Source organism: Amblyomma americanum, chromosome 9 (genome assembly GCF_052857255.1).
Source record: "Amblyomma americanum isolate KBUSLIRL-KWMA chromosome 9, ASM5285725v1, whole genome shotgun sequence".
NCBI classification, from domain to species: Eukaryota; Metazoa; Arthropoda; class Arachnida; order Ixodida; family Ixodidae; genus Amblyomma; species Amblyomma americanum.
In genome coordinates this window covers 16731746-16751284 of record NC_135505.1, presented here as the reverse complement: position 1 = coordinate 16751284, position 19539 = coordinate 16731746, and the positions used below count along the sequence as shown (strand labels likewise).

Sequence of the window (19539 nt, the reverse complement as noted above, 5' to 3'; positions counted from 1 at the left end):
TTTGTTCATAGAAGGTTGTGGCCAAGTACTACACCAAGGTGGCCAAATTCAGTTCTGGTGAGGGAGTGCATGGTCGGTTCTGGTCACCGAGATCAGGCCAACCCCAGGCCTGAATATGCAAATCCATTGACACGGGGTGATTTTTTATAAACCCGGTGGAGAATTTTACAGCCCCGGGACTCGAACCCCGCTCCTCTTGCACGCAAGGCGAATGCCCTACCTCTACGTCATCGCTGCATCCTCGCACAGCTGTATCGCTGAATCTCGCGTTACATAGTCGTAACCGTCCTGTGGGCTTTCTTTTTTGCTTTTTTTACGGTGCTGGTCACCCACTCGGTCCGGGGGCCGGCGCAACCCCAGCCAGGGGCTTCACCAACGTCGTGGCCATCGGGCCGGAAGCGCTTTCTTCCTCTGCCTGGTGGGGAGCTCTTTAACGGTTTAGGTGGAAAAGCGGTCGGGGTAGGCAGTATTTTTTCTCGGGAGCTGACCCAGGGCTGCACCGCCTTAAGCACAGAGTCAGTCACCTGTTCCGCAATGTCGGGAAGCATTTCAGCAAATGTGGAGTTGAATATACCCTGAATGGGCTCGCGGACCACAATCATGATTTGGTTCGGGAGCGCTGCCACCCGCTCCTCCACCTGCTCGGCTCTACGCTACAGGGCCTGGAAGCGGCCAGCGTCAACGAAGGCCGAATCGACCACCGTGTTCGCTGTCCGCCGCGAGACCCAAGTGAGGCAAGATGATGTGGAGTACCCGTCATCGCTACCCTCTGGGTCAGTTTTCTGCATGGGCTGAGACTGCCCGGCCTGTTTAGCTTCTAGTTCCCGAATTTTATGGCCGAGAATTTGGCTTTAGCACCTGAGCTCCTCTACCTGCCGCTGTAGGGCGGATTGGGTGAGGGAAGGAATGAGGACCCAGAGACTACGCCACTTCAGGTGCTCACTAACCTGCATTACTAATCAGTAATGAGGGTCACTAAAGATAATCGCAATGAAAAAGGTCTTCAGGTTGAAGCTCTTTATGAAGCTCACTACAGCCTGCCCTGCCTAGACTGCAGACTGATGTCCTCGTTTAACACTTTAACGGGAAACTGATACAAATGCTTTTCATGAATGTCTCGGCCTGTCATTGTGACTGAGAGGTGGCACTCATTTATGACCCATTTGCCAGTTCTTTCCGACACGCACCGCTACATTTAAGCGCGATAGCGTTAAGCTCCTGTTGTGCCGGAAATCCGGCGTCGGTGTCGTCGTCAACTTTGTAAGCGAAAAAGTCTCGAAGAAACAACCAGGTGGGCCACCTGTGTCACGTGACCTTGTGGCGTCATCATAACGTGCCCACCGGTTGGTGAGCAAACTGACCACAGTGGCAGGTGGCAGTTCAATTAAGGATTGTTCACCCCGGAAGAGGAACCTGGACCCCAGAGGCGCCACTGGTGGCAGCACCTGCGATCGCAGGGCTTGGGCGCATCGCTCGACTGCTAAACTGTGCCATGAGTTGTATGATGATACCCAGGGATCTACGAAATTGAAGTATAGAATGGCCAGTTCCGCATATATGGGCAAAAAAAAAAACTAACACTATCGCGTCGTCTTCTTAGGACGGAACTTCAGCGCGATAGCGTTCTCTAGTTACCATCGGGGAATGACGGAATAAAAACATTAGTGGGTTTCTGAAGCTGCGCGGGCGGTGCTCCTTAGTCGAGAATCCCAATGGCTTTGGCTGCCTCTCTGGCTCCTGTATTCGCTGTTAAAACAACTTTTCGCGTTGTTTTAAGCACGAATACACGTTTTTTGCGCAGTTCTGAGACATTAAGTTTTGACGCTTATCACACGACGACTTGTAACGCCCGCTGCCGTCTTGACCCTACATTACGCCAAGGTGGCCATCGCACGAGCTGGAATGGCGCACCAATGTGCCCGCGACTGCCTCTATGCGTCTCAAATGCAGCAGGAGTATATTTAGGACCATCGACAACATGAGGCCCAATTCTCTCCGGCATCCCACGTCCTCCTATGTAGCCCGGCTCGCCAGGGCATACTCTCTAAAAGCTTCTGTACCCGTTACCGGCCCCTACAGCTTGCTCCGTCAAGTGAGCGACGGCGCTTATGAAATTATCGCCATCAACTGTCCGGCTTTGTTTGCCTAAAATCATAGCAAACATCTGCTACGTTCTCTATTTACCATCGGGGAATGAGTGAATAAAAACATCAGTGGGTTTCCAAAGCTGCGCGGGTGGTGCTCCTTAGTCCACAATCCCAATGGCTTGGGCTGCCTCTCTGGCTGTGGTGAGCAGCTGGCGCTGCTCATGAAAACGCCAACAACATAGGAAGAAAATTCAATACACAGCTTTTCCCAAAAGGCCTGCCTATCCTTCCAGTCGGGACGAGTACTCAAGCAGGCACACCGCATCATGGAGGATGAAAACAAGATCTGCCATCTGAATCAAAGAATACTCTTGACACCTCACGAAGGAGTCGACGGCGACGAGGCAGCCGGCACGAAAGCCCGACGGCATACTTTTCGATCACCCGCGCCAGCTGCCCCAGCGCCATCAATCCCATTCTCCCATGGGGAGCTAATGGAATACTACAGACCAAGTAGGAAATGACACGTTGCACCACACCAGGAACTTATCCGACAGGAGGCAGTAGCGCGGGACGGGGCCTTTGCCGCTGGGGGTTGTCTCACACCTCCGGCCGTGGACAACGATGAGGACGAAGTCCAGCGCCAGTACGCGGAACATAAAGAGGTCGAAGTACTTATACCTGGGCGCCGTTTGCCTCTAGTTGTCTTGTGACGGTGTGAGCTGTTCCTTGTGAATATGTCCACTATTTGTGTGCTCACCTTACCGTTGCAATACGATCACGTAACTATGTACTTAGCATCGAAACGTCGTATTCTTGGCCTAAAGAATTCATCCTATTTTTCAGCCAAAGCCATTACCTGTCAGCGATCCACCGAACGAAAACTGTGTTACTACTTTCTAGCACTTGTTTTGAATGACATTGTACTGCGAATGTTTACGTTTTATAGAGATTTAACGTCCCAAAGCGACTCAGGCTATGAGAGACGCCGTAGTGAAGGGCTCCGGAAATTTCGACCACTTGGGGTTCATTAACGTCCACTGACATCGCACAGTACACAGTGTATTGCGAAGTATTCACAGATCTACAACAGTGATATCGCTGAGAGAGCGATGCCGGTGGGTGCAAGCTTATTGCGCCACTATTCAAAGAAGTTTAAACTGATGCTTGGGGGAGTTGGTATGCCATTTCAAAAACGAACAGCGTGACTTTCTTCCCCTGTCAAAAGTCGAGCTGTTCCTATCGCGTGCGTGAAATCATATGGCCAGGCCATATGCACCAAGTATCCTCAGTGTGAACTCTGCTGAACAAGACTGCATGGTGGGAATTTTTTCCAGTCAAGCTTTACTAAGCAGAGAAAAACTATTAGCCTCGCATCTTTCGGTCACTATTTCACACCATCAAAAATATGCCCAATCAAGTAATACAAGTTATCCCCGGCAAAATAGCTTGGCGGAAGCGCCCACCCTTTAAAATCCGACTGTACATTATGTCACAAACGCAGCAGTCCTCTTTTCAGTTGCCATTTTCATTGTGCCGAAGTGCATTTCTGTGTCATGACAAACGCAAATCAGTGCCGATCTACAGGGTCCGGCAGAGAACTTGGAGGCGCGGGAAGTTTTGAAAAAGAGTGCTCGCTTCTTGCACTTGATACGACAAACAAGAGCGCCTGCAATGGCTAACACAACAGAAGAACAAGCTGTCGCTAAAAGAAGTAGCAGGCGCGCATCTTCTGCAACATTGTGCAGAATTCAGTATGTGTCACCGAGTGGCAGAACATTGTGTGTTTCATGCAGAATGCATGAACCACACTCCAGGCGATTAAGAATATGTGCAGGAGCAGAGATACTAAGGCACAGGAAGTTTTGGAAGCTTTTCACGGAAGAAAGAAAGAGACTGTTTTAGCGATATATCTGTGACCCATTTTAAGACTGTGAAATCGTATCTAGAACGGTTTTCTTTATCGTTTCTGCTTTTTATAACTGCGCATGTCTTGGTTTTCTATATATTTTCAGGCTTCTAAGCGAAAAAATTTAGATGAAGTTATTTGTTTTTTTATATATTTGCTGACTTCTCAACGAATAAAAGTAGATGAAGTTAGCACTTCTGCTCCGTCGTTCTTCCGTTGCGTTCGTCTTCGCAGGCTCTATGGCTCCCTGCCCCAACTATGTACCATTTGCCGCCGCGGTGGCTCACTGGTTATCGCGCTCGGCTGCTGACCCGAAAGACGTGTGTTCGATCCCTGCCGCGGCAGTCGCATTTCAATGGAGGCGAAATTCTAGAGGCCCGTCTACCGTGCGATATCAGTTCATGTTAAGCAACCTTAGGTGGTCGAAATTTCCGGAGCCCATCACTACCGCGTGCCGCATAGCCTCAGATGTTTCGCGAAGTTAAACTCTAATAAACCAAGCATAAACCACAGTTCACCATTTATCCAAAATTGAAGTACTTTTGCGTTATCTTTCGTTGCGCTCTACGCGCTATTGCGGCACACCCTAAGACAGAGGCAGAACTGTCTCCAAAATGACTCATAGAAACACCTGCGCCGCAGGCTGCTCAAGCCCACAAGGTTTACCACCGACGCCGCTAGCCGTAGAATGCTACTGAGCGCAATTGACCAAGCGTATAAAGCTAGCACTAACCAGAGGCCTCCAGGAAATACTGGCACCAGTGTCGGCCCTTGCGCATCTCTGGAGTAACTTACGCGGCGTCTGGTTGTTTAGTGCGATCCTGGATTGCAGTGATGGCGTAGAGGCAGAGCATCCACCTCTCGTGCAAGAGGACAGGAGTTCAAACCCCAATGCCTCTAATTCTCTACTTGGGTGAGGTCTGAGGTGACGTTCTCCAGCACCAGAACAGGATTTGGCCATTCTGGTGTAGTCGTTTGCCACAACCTCCCGTATGAATAAACCAGACAACCGTCTCCTTCAGTCCCCAGAGGCTGCGCAGCAACTGACAAAGTCGGCGGCCATACCTGCGACGCTGCGGAGGGTGCTAAAAATATCTTGCTCCAGACAGGCCTCCGTTGAAAACTGAACCTGACAACGTTTAACGCTAGTACCTTATCCAGTGAGGCTAGCTTAGCAGTAGTGTTCTAGGAACTAGCGGGTATTAAATTGGTCTCACGGGGCTCAGTGAGGTTAGGAGGACAGATAAGGCGTATATAAAGCTGATGAGGGGGACGTAGTGTGCATTCGTAGATTAGCGCACAGAACTAGGTGTAGGATTCCTCATCAATCAGAAGATAGCCGTCAGCAGAGGAATTGTACAGAATTAACGATAGAATGGCAATTAACATAAATAGGCGGATTGAAATATACAGGCCTACGCTCCTACATTCAGCCATGATGACCAGATCGTCGAAAGATTCTGTGGTTTAGAATAACTTTTTGTTGGGCTAGATGGTGCATTTTGTAACAAAAGAACTGTAGCGCAACCAAGACGAACACAAGAAAGAGGCACACAGGACTGTGTGCCTGTAGTCCTGTGTGCCTCTTTCTTGTGTTCGTCTTGGTTTCGCTACAGTTCTTTTGTTACAAAGCTTCTGTGAAGACCTGGAATCGGCAATGAGCAAAGTTAACCCACAGTACACTGTACTGATGGGCTACTTCAGTGCGGAGGTAGGCAAGAAGCAGGCTGGAGACCCGGCAACAGGTAACTACGACAGGGTCTAGGAATAGGAAGGAATAGCTGTTAGTGCAGTTCATATAGAGAAAATAGTCTGCGGATCATGAATATCTCCTTCCGGAAACGAGAGAACAGGACGTGGACGTTGAAGAGCCCCAGTAGTGAGATAAATTAGACTTCATACTGTGCGCTCACCCTGTCTTCATGCAGGATGTAGACGTCCTCGGAAAGATGCGTTGTAGAGGCCACAAGACGGCAAGGTCTCAAATTAGCCTAGAATAAAGCGGAAGTGCAATAACTAGTTAGCGTTGACAGCAAATGTAACGGAATGCACGATAGTGCTGCAGAACAGATAATCTATCATTATGGAGTCCGGAATAGAAGTAGGCGGTACGATGGTTCGACAAGATACCAGCCAGCTCTCAGGAGACGAAAGATCTGATTAAGAAACGCCACACAATGATAGCATCTAAACCCACAGACGGATACTGTCAGAGCAATGTAAGTTGATCAAAAAATCTGGGGACAGTTAAGTATGCTTACGTAAAAGAATGCGAAAGCATGTATTTTGAGGAATGGAATGGGCGCAGTAGCTCTCACATCTCCGTGGACACTCCACCGCGCCTTAAAGCATGCAACTCAGGGTGACTATGTCATAGATCTGAACCCCTGTCACAAGCTAGCCTCCATATCATCAGCATCATCAGCCTGATTACGCCCACGGCAAGGCAAAGGCCTCTGCCACGTCTCTCTAAATAACCTGTCATTTACCAGCTGCGCCCATCGTATGCCTGCAAACTTCTTAATCTCATCCTCGCACCTAACCTTCTGCAGCCCCCTGCTACGCTTGCCTTCTCTTGAAATCTACTCCGTTACCATTAACGTCCAGCGGTTATCTTGCATTCGCATTTCATGCCCTCCCAAGCCCAGTTGTTCCTCTTGATTTCTACTAGGTTGTTATTAACCCGCGTTTGTTCCCCTCACCCACTCTGCCCACTTCCGGTCTCTTAGAGTTAAACATATCATTTTCTTTCCGCAGCGTGCTGCGTTCTCCTTAACTTGACTACAAGATGTAAGCAATATGCAAAGAGAAAAGCTCTGACACTAACAAGAACACTTTACGGTGAACGGTAGCTCAAAATTTTTGATGGGAATGTAGTCAGGAATATTGCCACCACATTGTGGTCAGCCAGTTATGTCATCGCTGGGACTTCATCTACACCTTCATGGATTATTGGGTGGGGATTGAGGTATGTTCTTAAAACCGGCATCTGGATTACTTGTCACGTGGCCTGAACTCTTCGCAATCACCTGTCACGTGACTTGGTATGACATCATGTTACATCTGTGTCACGTCACTTGGCATGACGTCATGTTGCATCGTTGCCACGTGACTTGATATAGTCAACGTCGTTACATGGTGCTGTTTTGAGCGGACTCGCTTTGCGGACATGACCTTGAAAGTTATCCATATATTGATTTTGCATTATTAGCGCAAGATAGCCGTCATTTACTCTTTAACAATGCAGTTTCTGGACTCAAATAATTTCTTCCATTCATCACAACACGGATTTCGTAAAGGATACTCTTGTGAAACTCAATTAGCTATCTTCGTTCATGACCTGCATGCCAACCTTGACGCTAACCTCCAAACCGACGCAATCTTCCTCGACTTTGCCAAGGCTTTTGATAAGGTACCCCACAACCACCTATTTCTGAAACTTTCCTGCCTAAGCTTGCATCCTGACATACTAGCATGGATAAAAGAATTTTTGACTCACCGTTCCCAATCAGTCGTCATTAATAGTCAAACGTCTAACTTATTACCAGTTTCCTCAGGGGTGCCCCAAGGATCCGTCCTAGGGCCTCTTTTGTTTCTAATTTGTATTAACTACCTACCTCAGAAATTAGATTGCCATATCCGGATGTTTGCCGACGATTGCGTTATTTACAAAACAGTTACTGACTCCGTTAACCAGCAATCCCTACAAGATAACCTAAATCTGGTACAAAACTGGTGCAACGACTGGCTAATGACACTTAATATAAACAAATGCAAGTATATATCTTTCCACCGTCGCAGTAATCCTCTCCTGTTCCCCTACTCTATCTCTAACGTTCCTATCGACCCTGTCCAATCATATAAATATCTCGGTGTTCATCTTAGTCATGACCTCACGTGGAATAGCCATATCGCGAACATTATTTCATCTGCTTACAAAACGCTTGGCTTCTTAAAGCGTCATCTCCACTCTGCCCCCAGCATGCTAAGCTACTCGCATACAAATCACTAGTTCGATCAAAATTAGAATACGCATCGCCCATCTGGTTTCCGAAACAAGTATACCTTACTAACTCACTTGAATCAGTTCAAAATAGGGCAACTAGATTCATTCATTCCTCATACACTTTTGATATCAGCATATCAGCTCTGAAATCGCAGTCCAGTCTACCTACTTTTGCACTTCGTCGCCACATTGCTAGTTTATCCCTATTTCATAAACTCTTTTATTCCGAGCTATCACAGGAACCCTATATCTGCCCTCCCCCACAACGCTTTTCTCTTCGCACCGGGCATCAGCAGCAGGTATCTCGGCCACGAACACGCACAACAACTTTTTCTTCATCATTCTTTCCCCGGACTGCTAGCGACTGGAACGGCCTTCCCCGTGAACTTGCTGCCATCAGATGCCAAACTATGTTTCTTAACCAAATTACGCGTTTGCTTGCATCACGATAATCAATTTTCTTTGTATAACTCGTTCAATTTTTGTGTACTTTTTCTGTTGATAATCTATATGTGTTTCACCCCTTATGTAATACCCTCACACGAGGGTCTTTAAGGAAATAAAGTGAAGTGAAGTGAAGCCGACATATGGAAGTATAATATGCAGTCAAGGCACATAGCATAGCTAGTGTGTCTTTCATGATTAATTAAAAAGCCGCGCATCGGACGAACGAAGAAATACAGAAGACAGGAGGAGTTCTAATCGAGCATGCTCTAACAAACGGAGGTAGCCCAAGAGCGGTGTAGAGGAAACATAGGCATTGGCAGAATGCAGATGTATGCGTTAAGAAACAGAGGGCAGTGTCATTAGGAGTTTGGGTAATACAGTTAAAGTAGCCGAAGAGTTCTACACAAATCTATACAGCAGCGAATGTAATCAGGGAGTTAATGAGAGACGCAATAAAGCACAGCGGTAGGACATCCCGTCAGTAACAAAAGAGGAAGGAGAAAAAGACTTAAGAGCAATGGAAAGGTGAAAGCAGCTGTTGAGTGTCAGGAATAGCAGATCTGTTGTATCACGGAGAGGAGACTACTAGAAAAGCTTGCCGCGCTCTATACGCAATGAATTATGCCCTCGAGCGTACCGGAAGCCTGGACTAACGCTAATATAATCTTAATCCTTAAGAAGGAGGCTTCAAGTACTTGAAAAATCACAGACCAGTCAGTTTACTGTCCGCTGCCTAAACGATTTTACTAAGGTAATAGCTAAAAGAGTCATGGCATCCTTATACATCAGCCAACCAAATGATCAAGCAGGTTTTCTTAGTGGATACTCTACAATAGACCATATTCACACTACCACTCAGGGGACAGAGAAATGCGCAGATATAACCAACTCCTATATATTGCCTTCTTAGATTACGAGAAAACATTTGACTGAATTGAAACTTGAGCAGTCAGGAAGCCATTGCTTAACCTGGGTGTAAAAGAGCCTTACTTAGAAGTACTAAAAAAATTCTATAACGGCTGTACAGCTGCCATAGCCTTCCACAAAGTCAGCAATCAAATTCCAAAAATGAAAGGTGTATGCCATGGATACATGATCTCGCCAGTTCTATTCACCGCCTCTTTTATAGGAGGTATACAGAAGCCTTGATTGCGAAGAGTTTGGGGTAAGAGTTAATGGAGATACCTCTGTAATCTGCGATTCGCTGATGACATTGTCTTGTTCAGTCACTCAGGCGATTAACTCGAGAGTATGAGCAATGATTTAGACAGAGAAGAGCAGTGGGTCTAAAAATTAATGTACAGAAAACCAAACTAATGTTCAACAATCTTAGGAGGCAAAAGCAGTTTACAATGGGTTGCGCGGAGCTGGAAGCGATTAGGGAATAAAGTAAGAATGATGTGAAGTGCAACTCTCCGGTTCTCACAGAGCTTGAATGGCAGTTTACCAATATCCCTCAAGAGAAAAGTATGTAATAGCTGTATCTTACCGGTGCTCACCTATGGGACAGAAACATGGAGCTAATGAAGGGAGTTTAGCTTAAGTTAAGGACAACGCAGCAAGATATAGAGATAAAAATCTCAGGTGTCACGTTAAAAACACGAGGGGGGCAGAGTGGTACAGGGATCAAACGTATGTTAGAAACGTTGTAGTCGAAATGAAGTGGAAGAAATGGGCTTGGTCAGGGCTTGTAATGCGAAGGCGAGATAACCAATGGTTTTTAAGGGTGAGGGATTGGGTTGCAAGAGAAAGCAAGCGTAGCAGGGGCGACAGCTAGTTAGGTAAGCGGATGGGATTAACAAGGTTGCGGGGATAGGGTCGCCGCAGCTGGCATAGGAATGGGATTAATTGTAGAGATATGGAAGTGGCTTCTGCCCTGCAGTAGGCATAGTCAGGCTGGTGATGATTGCGTTAAAGTCATCAACAGGCGGACACGCGAGAGCGCTAAGCCTTCCACTTATCCCCACAACATCACTGCAAGTCTCTTTAAGAAACAGATTGATCCCACTGCCACCGTTAAGGATCGCGAAGCACCAATGCTCGCAACATTGGTCGTATTTGGGCTAGTTGGTACGTAGCTTGAGTGGCGTCAGCACGGAAATACACAAAAATACATGAAAGACGTAGCATGCGAAGCAGGGGAAAAAATAGCCTCAAAAGCAGGCGTCAAAGCGCTGAGCTCTGCCCGAAACAAGGATAACTCTACAAAAATAGGTTTTGGGCCAGTTGGTACGCTATACTTGTGGGAAAAAAAACCGTAACTACAAACAAGAAGACGATAACTGTACTGGACAAGCGGCAGCTTGAAACTAATTTTATTGGAGAACACCCGCAGCAGCAAACACCCGCAGCTGCGCCGTCCTGTGCAGTTCTCGTCTTGGTCCTGTCTGAAGACGCGGTTTTTTTTTTCCCCACAAGGGTTACTCTATATACCGCCAAGTCAACGGGAGCAACGTTTGCTGCGCTTGCTCGAAATAAACACGAGAAGCGATTCTGCATATGCTAAGAGGGCGTTATCTACAAGATATGGTTCTCTTTAGGACGACACCATATCGGCCATACTGGCCGATATGTTAATGACACAGCCCGAGAACACGTGGCATCACTCAAGACGCCCCATCACGCGGGAACGTTTTTACAGGCTAGTTGGTGCTTTACTGGAATTTTTTTTTAGCACAGAAAGGCACGAGAGGAAGGAACGAACTTCAGAGAACAGAGTGCTCTGTCCTGTCAAGTCCTTTCCTTCCTATGGCGTCTTTCTGCGCTAAAAAATATTCCAGTAGGGTCCCATCTAGTAACCATGCTCTGCATCATCGGGGCCATAAAAGCAAAGTAAGGCAGATCAAGGTGACTGGAAAGAGTAGAGATAAGCTTGTGAAAGAGATTAAAGAGGCACAGATGATATGACATGGTCAGTACACATTCAGTCAATCTGACAACCAAAGAAAAAGAATTCTTGCGCAGAGCATAGACGCAGAGGTTGTGCTTCATCAGATGTCAGGAAGAACATAAAGAAATGTCGTGTCGCTCCTATATATGTTGTCCTTTCCTTCAAAAAGTTGTTGATAGTGTCAGCGTTGTGCTTCGTCTTTCATGTGTTTCTGTCTATTCCCGTGCAGACGCCACTCATGCACCAGCATTTATGCACAAGAGGCTGCAGATTCCGGCTGCATTGCTGCCATTATGAAGGTAGACATTTCAATGCGTTAGCACTTATTGTCTACAACCGGCTGCAAAATAAGTCGGGGCTTGCGACTGTACCTCTTGCTGGGTTCGTTGGTGTAACATTGTGTAACAAAAGATAAAAAAAACAGCGCTAATGTTGACACAAACCACACAGAAATACCAGACAGGACGGGCGCTGACTCCAACTATGTTTACTAAAAGCTACATGTTGCATATATATACCCCCAAGAAGGTGAACGCATGCGCATTTCTTACATGGTAATAAAAAAAGGAGAGAAAAGAAAAACAACACCAAGACACACTCAAACCAAACCTGCAGATTATCGCGTATTCTTTAGCAACTTATACTCGCTTTCTCGCAGGGAGATAGAAGTGGTGCTGACGCACATACCACCTCTCTCTTTGATAAAAAAGGCTTCTACCAGTTTCAGAGCTAATCTATCTTTGCTTCTAGCTAGAATTTTAATCTCCCCAAGTCGTGGTTCACAGTTTTTTTCGTTTTTATCAATGCAGGAGCGGCAATGGGCGGGTAGGTTTTCGGGCGAATTTGCGTTTCCTAACGAGCGTGCAGGGGTACATAAAAGGTAGTTAGGGAACGCAGCAAATTCGTCCGAAAACCTGCCCGCCCAACGCCGCTCCTGTATTGATAAAACTAAAAGAACTGTGAACCACGACTTGAGGAGATTAAAATTCTAGCTAGAAGCAAAGATAGATTACCCCGGGAACTGGTAGAAGCCTTTTTTTATCAAAGAGAGAGGTGGTGTGTGCGTCAGCACCACTTCTATCTCCCTGAGAGAAAGCGAGCATAAATTGCTAAAGAATACGCGATAATCAGTAGGTTTAGTTTGAGCGTGTCTTTTGGTGTTGTTTTTCTTTTTTAAGCTTTTTTTATTACCATGTAAGAAATGTGCATGCGTTCACCTTCTTGGGGGCATATATATGCAACATGTAGCTTTCAATAAACATTGTTGGAGTCAGCGCCCATCCTGTCTGGTCTTTCTGTGTGGTTTGTGTCAAAATTAGCCCTGTTTTTTATCTTTTGTTGCATGCAACAGGCTGCCAGAATCAGATAAAGCTGCATATTCACGCCGTCTGACGTTGCACTTCTGGGGTCGAGACACCGCAGTGCGCATCCTTTCATGCTCACAGCTCTGTCTTTTTTCACGCCTGCAGTGAACTAGCTGACAGCATGCAGCGTTCGGTGGTAGGGACCGCTGTCTTTATTCACTACCTCACGCTCGCACTTTGACGTGCGCCCTCCGAACTGCGAGCGTTACGCTCTGAATAAAGAAAGCGACCCCTACCACCAAACGCTGCAAGCAATCAGCAAGTTCACTGCAGGCGAGAAAAAAGACAGAGCTGTGAGCATGAAAGGACGTGCACTGCGATGTCTCGACCCCAGAAGTGCAAAGTCGGGCGGCGCGAAGATGCAGTTTTATCCGATTCTGGCCGCCTGTCGCATGCCCCGACTTATTTTGCAGCCGGTTGTACATGCATTCCCCGCATTTACCCGCTGCGCGTGTGTTTGTCTTATGAAGCCTGGTTTGTGGCAGGCCGCCCACCTGCCCCCTGGGTTGTGGGCAACCTGCCCAGGTATGTGTATATGCTAGCAGGTTTTCTTGCCACTGACTTCTGAATTGTGAGCAAACTGCCACCCATGGCAGGTCGTCGTTCATTTAATGATTGGTCGCGAGAGGTTTCAAGGGAAGTGAAACCTTGGTCTCACAGGTCTGACCGATGGCATCATGTGCCATCGAAGGGCAGGGACCGATCACTTAACCGGTGCACCAGGAGGGTCATGTGGGCTCTCAGGTACCTGTAAACGTAAAGCAGAAAATGGCATACGCATGATCACTAGCTCTTGACTGCTATCCCAACAACTTCCATTCGTTAACTATGGATACAAACAACGGAACCGAAATACGTAAAAACCGAAAGGCTAGTGCAGCTATTTCGCATTTTGCCTAAATGCGCCTTCTTTTGTTTCTCAGCGAAGAACAAGCAAAATGTTTACGGTAGCCGCCGCACTTGTGCCATAGGAAGGAAAGTAGAAACTTCCTCTTACCAGAGGGCGTTAACAGTGAACTTTGCTCAGGAGAAACGACGATCTTGACCAGAAAGGTGCCGCGAGGTTCAACTCGCGTACGGGAGTATGTAAAATCAAGCAGCTAAGACTAGCTACCAATACAGCTGAGAAACAAGAGGCAAGGGGAGCGGCAACTTCATAGCAGCTACTCCGCCAAAGAGGGCGCCGTGGTATCGTTTGCAGGAACGTAGCTTTCGTGGGACGTGTGCATCCATTAATAATGTAGTGCTTATCCACACGATAGCTTCCCTGGTCGAGAAAGTATGCAACGCCTTTCAAAGCCTTTTGCGAACGCTCCATCAGTGTACGGCACAGCCTGCGGACATGCTGGCCCCTTGGGGAATGAAAGCGGTGCTAAAAGGCGTCATGGTACCCACCTAACCAATGCAGGTGAGCGCTTACTTCAGCAACCGCGACCACGGCATCCCTAACCGCCGGCGCAGTGACGCACTGCGGCGCTTCGACATGGGCTACCTGACTAATGTGCACCACGAGCAGAGCCTGCTGACCATGGACACGAAGGCGCAGCAAGAGGAGGTGCTGCGCCTGGAGCGCTTCAGCTGGGACTTTGTTCACGCCGCCGAGGAAAGCCGCCAGGACATAGACCACTATGCGCGCCTCTACGCAGGCGCCTTCGAGCCAAACGAGATCCTGCCAAAGGGTAAGAGTGAAAAGAGGCCACAGAGGTCTCTCTACTCTCCTTGAAAGCTGTGCCTAGCGCGAGAACGACGACCGCTTGATCAAAATAACGAGGCTCTAGATAACATTAGGTATGGCTGGTGTTCGAACTATAGTTGATTTAACACAGGAGTAAATTGTAGGCGCAGCATAGTTTTACCGGAAAAGAAGCTAGAAAAGACATTCAACACGGCTAGGCGCACAGACGGGGCCTCGTCTTACCTTCTACTTTCCCGCTTCACCAAGTATAGGTGTTTATCGACCACATAGCGAAAACTAGGACGAGGACTCCTTCCATAACGCACGGCCTGAACAGAGGGCTCCCTTCTGCGATATTGACTCTAGAAATCAGCATTGGCGCTATTACCTGGGTGCTTGACTGGCAGCGAAATATGCATATGGCTGGCTCACCTTTTTTTTTCTTGCACAGCGCCGCTTCATTCTGACTGAAGTAGACGTACGCGAGCCAAGCAGCACTCGCTCCCATTCCAGCACGTCGGAAACAGTCGTTTGAACCGCTTTTCGACCACGGCGACAAGAAACGGCTCCAATTGATAGTAGGTTTTGCAATGTGTTCGCGAAGGCACGAGGCATGCGTAAGGGCGCTGTCAGAACTCCTAATTGAACAAGAATTTTATTTATTTATTTATTTATTCAGGTACCTACAGCGCCCGTTGAGGGCATTTTTGTAGAGGGGATACAGTTGCAAAACATCGTCATGCATATGACTGTGTAATAGCAAACAAACAAACAATAAAAGTACAACGCATTCCAATACTGAGCAAACTGATAACAAAGAATCATGAAAGCAAGAAAGACGTAAATGGCATATTCTAATATAAATAAGCGTATACAAAAATTCTAAAACGCACAGCAACACAGCGCGCACACACACACACACACAAAATCCATTCAACGAAAGTTAATTCAACAAAGGCGTGACGAAGTGTTTTCAAAAGAAGATTGCGAGGCTAAGACAACTTCGTCTGGCAATTTATTCCAGTCATGTACTGTTTTGGGAAAAAATGAGTTTTTAAAGACATTTATACGGCACTGGTATTCTTGAACCTTTAAGGAATGATCTAAACGGGGGTTATGAAGCTGGGAGCTTTCATGTATGAATCTTTAAGCAAACCTGTTGAGCCTATAAAATATTGTAAAATAGCTTAAGTCTAAGGTATCTGCTTCTGTCTTGCAATAGAGGCCAGCCGAAACTTTTGCACAGCTCAGAGGAGCTTTTGGTGAAACCATACTTTGCGGACACAAACCTTGCTGCTCATTTTTTAATTCGTTCAAGTTCGCTGATAAGTGTTTTCGTTTCATGGTCCCAAGTCGCACAACCATATTCTAAGATGAGACGCACGTTTGTCAATTAGAGTGTCTCCTTCAAATCAGCAGGTGCCTGCTTGAAATTGCGTTTTAAAAAGTTTAACACACGGCTAGTTTTGGCAGCAATATGGTTTACGTGGTCGTTCCAAGAATGGTTGTTTGCGAAGATAACACCCAATTACTTGAAATTCTTAACAAATGACAAGTTTCTGTCGCCTAAAGGGGACTGGGTATGTATTGGTTGCTTTTTATTTGTAAATTGCAGAACTTTACATTTTTAAAAATTTAGTGTCATGTTCCATGTTTTGCACCATGCCAGGAGAGAGTCGAGATCACTTTGCAATTCATAGGACTCGCTTACACATGTGACGTCACGGTAACTGCAACAATATTCATCATACAATCTGACCCGACTAGAAACCTGGTCAACTATATCATTAATAAATATTTAGAAAAGAAGAGGGCCCAAAACTGATAACTGGGGAACACCTGATAAGACTGCAATATCTGATCAGCTTGCGCCTTCAAGACTAACGCGTTGCTTTCTACCGACAAGGTGCGCTTCGAGTCATTTCAGAAAAGTGGGTGGAACTCTGAGGGTAGAGAGTATCAGTAATAATAAATTATGTGCGACAAAATCAGAAGCTTGTTGAAAATGCAAAAATATGCAGTCAACCTGATTACCATTGTTAATTGAAAAAGCGATATCGTGAGCAATCTCTATCAGTTGCGTATCGCAATAAAATCCCTTTCTGCAGCCATGTTGCAATGGACAAAAAAAAGTTATCGTGGAGGTGCTTAAATAAATTGATGTAAACGATGTGCTCTAGAGATTTGCATATGACACTTGTAAGGAAGATAGACCTATGTTTTACAGTTTTTGTTTTGTCGCCACTTTTGTATAGAGGAACTACGTCGGCCCATTTCCAATCATCGGGCAAGTCGCCGACATTCATTGATTTTTGAAACAGTGTTACTAAAAAGGGAGCGACAGAAACTGCACAGTTCTGCAAGATGCAGTCCGGAATACGGTCAGGACCGGGTGCCGTGTTTACCTTGACGCAGAAAAAAGCTGCATCACTATAACATCCCTCACAAAGAAAGCGAATATGGGAAATTATCACAACCAACAGGCTTATTGAAATCCATACTTTCAGTGCTGGTCGTCACTGTCGCGATTCCGTAGTGCTGACCGTCAGAAGAGACGGTGCTTAAAGAGTCACTTCCATCCTCATGTGTACGCATATCCTCTCTTTTCCCAGTGCTACGTGATTCATAAAAGTGCGAGAACCGACATGCTATGGAGGCAGGAACAAATTTCCTCATTGTATATCAAAGCTGACTTCCCCCTCTTAGAGCATCGAAGGAAAATAGAAAGGTTGAATTCGTTTTATAATATTATGAATAACAAAACACTCATAGTCAAATGCGTGTACATGAATGAAACTTTCTCACGTACAACGCGAAATAATCATAATAGGACCGTTCAAGCGCAAATTTGGAAACGATTGCTTTAAATATTAATTTTTCTGTTAACATCGCATAATTGGAACAACCTGCCCGAATAAGCAGTAAGAGCTGAGAGTCGTGAAGTGTTTTCATTACTGCTATTGAACGTATTTAGAATGGAAGGCTGATGTACTGGGTATGGGTGTATTTTGTACTGTTTTCCACTTTCTATCCCTTTCAGTTGTCACATCAGGTTGTATTGATATAATTCTAGTGAAGTGTTTTGCACTGTTCTCTTCTACAGTTTTCCAACGTTTTTTCCCCATTCCGTTCAGATACTATGCTGCACGAAACCGCTCCAACTGTTGTATTTTCGCACTGTTTGTTGTTTACACCGTTTTGCACTCTTTTTTTCCTTTCGTTCTTGTATCGTGTAGTATATAACCACTCCTATCGAGGCCCTATTTGGGCTAAAACTGCCAAAAAAAATAAATAACTGCTTTAGGCCTGTCGTAAGTGGCCGCTAAAAACGACAAGGCTTTCACAAACCAACGTGCGGCACGCTGCTTCTTATGGCTTAATTTATTTCAATTTCAGTTCAATTTTATTTCCCATGTACACATGGTGAGGGTCGAGGAAAAAGAGCCAGAAATTGTTGCTTGACATCCCCTCAGCCTGTACATTGCAGGGCAGCAGGCGACATGCAAATCACATACACAAGTAACGACGCAAGACGCAAACAATGGTTGTCAAGAACGGTTGGGGCATCATTAGAAGAAACAATAAGGAATGAATCACACACAAAAAAAGATAACAAAAAAGTAACAAAAAATATATCTCATAGAAAATTGTCTTTTGTTATTCAAATCAGGTCAACACTTTATGGGACGGAAAAGATAAAGAAGCAGTGAAAGCATGGTGAAATCTAAAAGGCAGCACATACATCCTGTATATCTCTGCGGCATGCTTGTCATACATCAATTTTTGCAGCAGGAAACTTGTTTAAAAAAACGGGGCGACATGTTTGCTAGGCTATATGTACCATATATTGTGCGGCTTGTTGCCATATGCCACAGCTTCCTGTGTCTGCTAGGGTAAACATGTATTTAGCGAAAGGTGTGCTGTGTCATGTAAGTAATTCACATTTTCTTTTATGTCCTTCCTACATCTTTCAGCCAGCATAATATTATACATTTCAGATATTTTTACGGCATTGAACTGGCGGAATAGGTCGCATGTGTTTATATCAAAACCGAAAATTTAGAATTGCACGTATAGTCTTCTTCTGTAAAACGTAAACCATATTTTTATTGGTACCTGTAGTTGTCCCACAAACGAAGTGCGCATAGTTTGCTTGGGACACAAGGAGCGAATTATACAGGAGAAACGAGAGCGAGTTGACGGGCTAGTTGGTATTGCATGGTGTAGGAACAGCGCTAAAAACAGGACAGAAGTCAAACATGGAAGCACAGGGACGGGCGCTGACGAGTTTTAAACTTTTATAAACCAATTTTTTCGCCAAACTTTCGCATCCTGTTTAATCCTTCATCTATTTTTTCTTAGTTCGCGTGACAGCCCTCTACACCGTGCAGTTTTTTATCGGTTTTTTCTGTTATATCGCCTCTTCCCTTCCGTCCTTCTCAGCCTCACATGTCAAAATTCATTATTTGACGTGACTATTCACTGTTTCCATGTGACCGCGCATACCTGATTGTACCCCCTTGCTGCCACCTTATATATGTTTGTGCTCCGAAATAAAGATTCAGTTGATAGTCAGCGCCCGTCCCTGTGCTTCCATGTTTGACTTCTGTCCTGTTTTTAGCGCTGTTCCTACACCATACAGGAGAAGTTTAACTTTGCATGGAAGTAAATGGCGATGTCGGTTAATGATACCTGTGAGACGAGAAAGCTTACTGATGACAGCGTTAAAATGATTGTCTCAGCTCAGCTGGCTGTTGAAATGTACCCCTAATATCTTAATATTGTCTACAACCTCTATCAATTCTAAACCTACCTTAAGATCGCATGGTAGAATAATGTTTTTATTTCTGGTTTTAATATAATGGCCTTAGTTTTCGTTACATTAATTTGCAACTGATTATTAGGGGACCATTGATGGAGTGTACATAGTGTCCTATTTGCCTCGTTTATCACATCTTCACATACGCTTGATGAGAAGAAGAGTGGGACGTAATCTGCATACATAACACACTTCCATGCCGGTATTGGTTAATGATACCATTTATATTAATTGCTTTGGTCATAGCAGGTTGTTGCCAAGTTCTACATCACGGTGGCGAAATCCTGTTCTTGTGAGGGAATGCGTTGTCGCTTCTAGTCACCGAGCTCAGGCCGCACCTCA

General features: G+C 45.7%; 1 protein-coding gene across 1 annotated transcript in view; it reads left to right on the top strand.

Moving 5' to 3' along the window:
- Positions 1 to 14426, top strand: part of LOC144105186 (uncharacterized) — a 55156-nt gene extending 40730 nt beyond the window's left edge. The window contains exon 2 of the mRNA XM_077638339.1: positions 14112 to 14426. Within this exon, the coding sequence (XP_077494465.1) occupies positions 14112 to 14426 (315 nt within the window). The remainder of the gene's footprint in view (positions 1 to 14111) is intronic.
- Positions 14427 to 19539: the final 5113 nt, after the last annotated feature.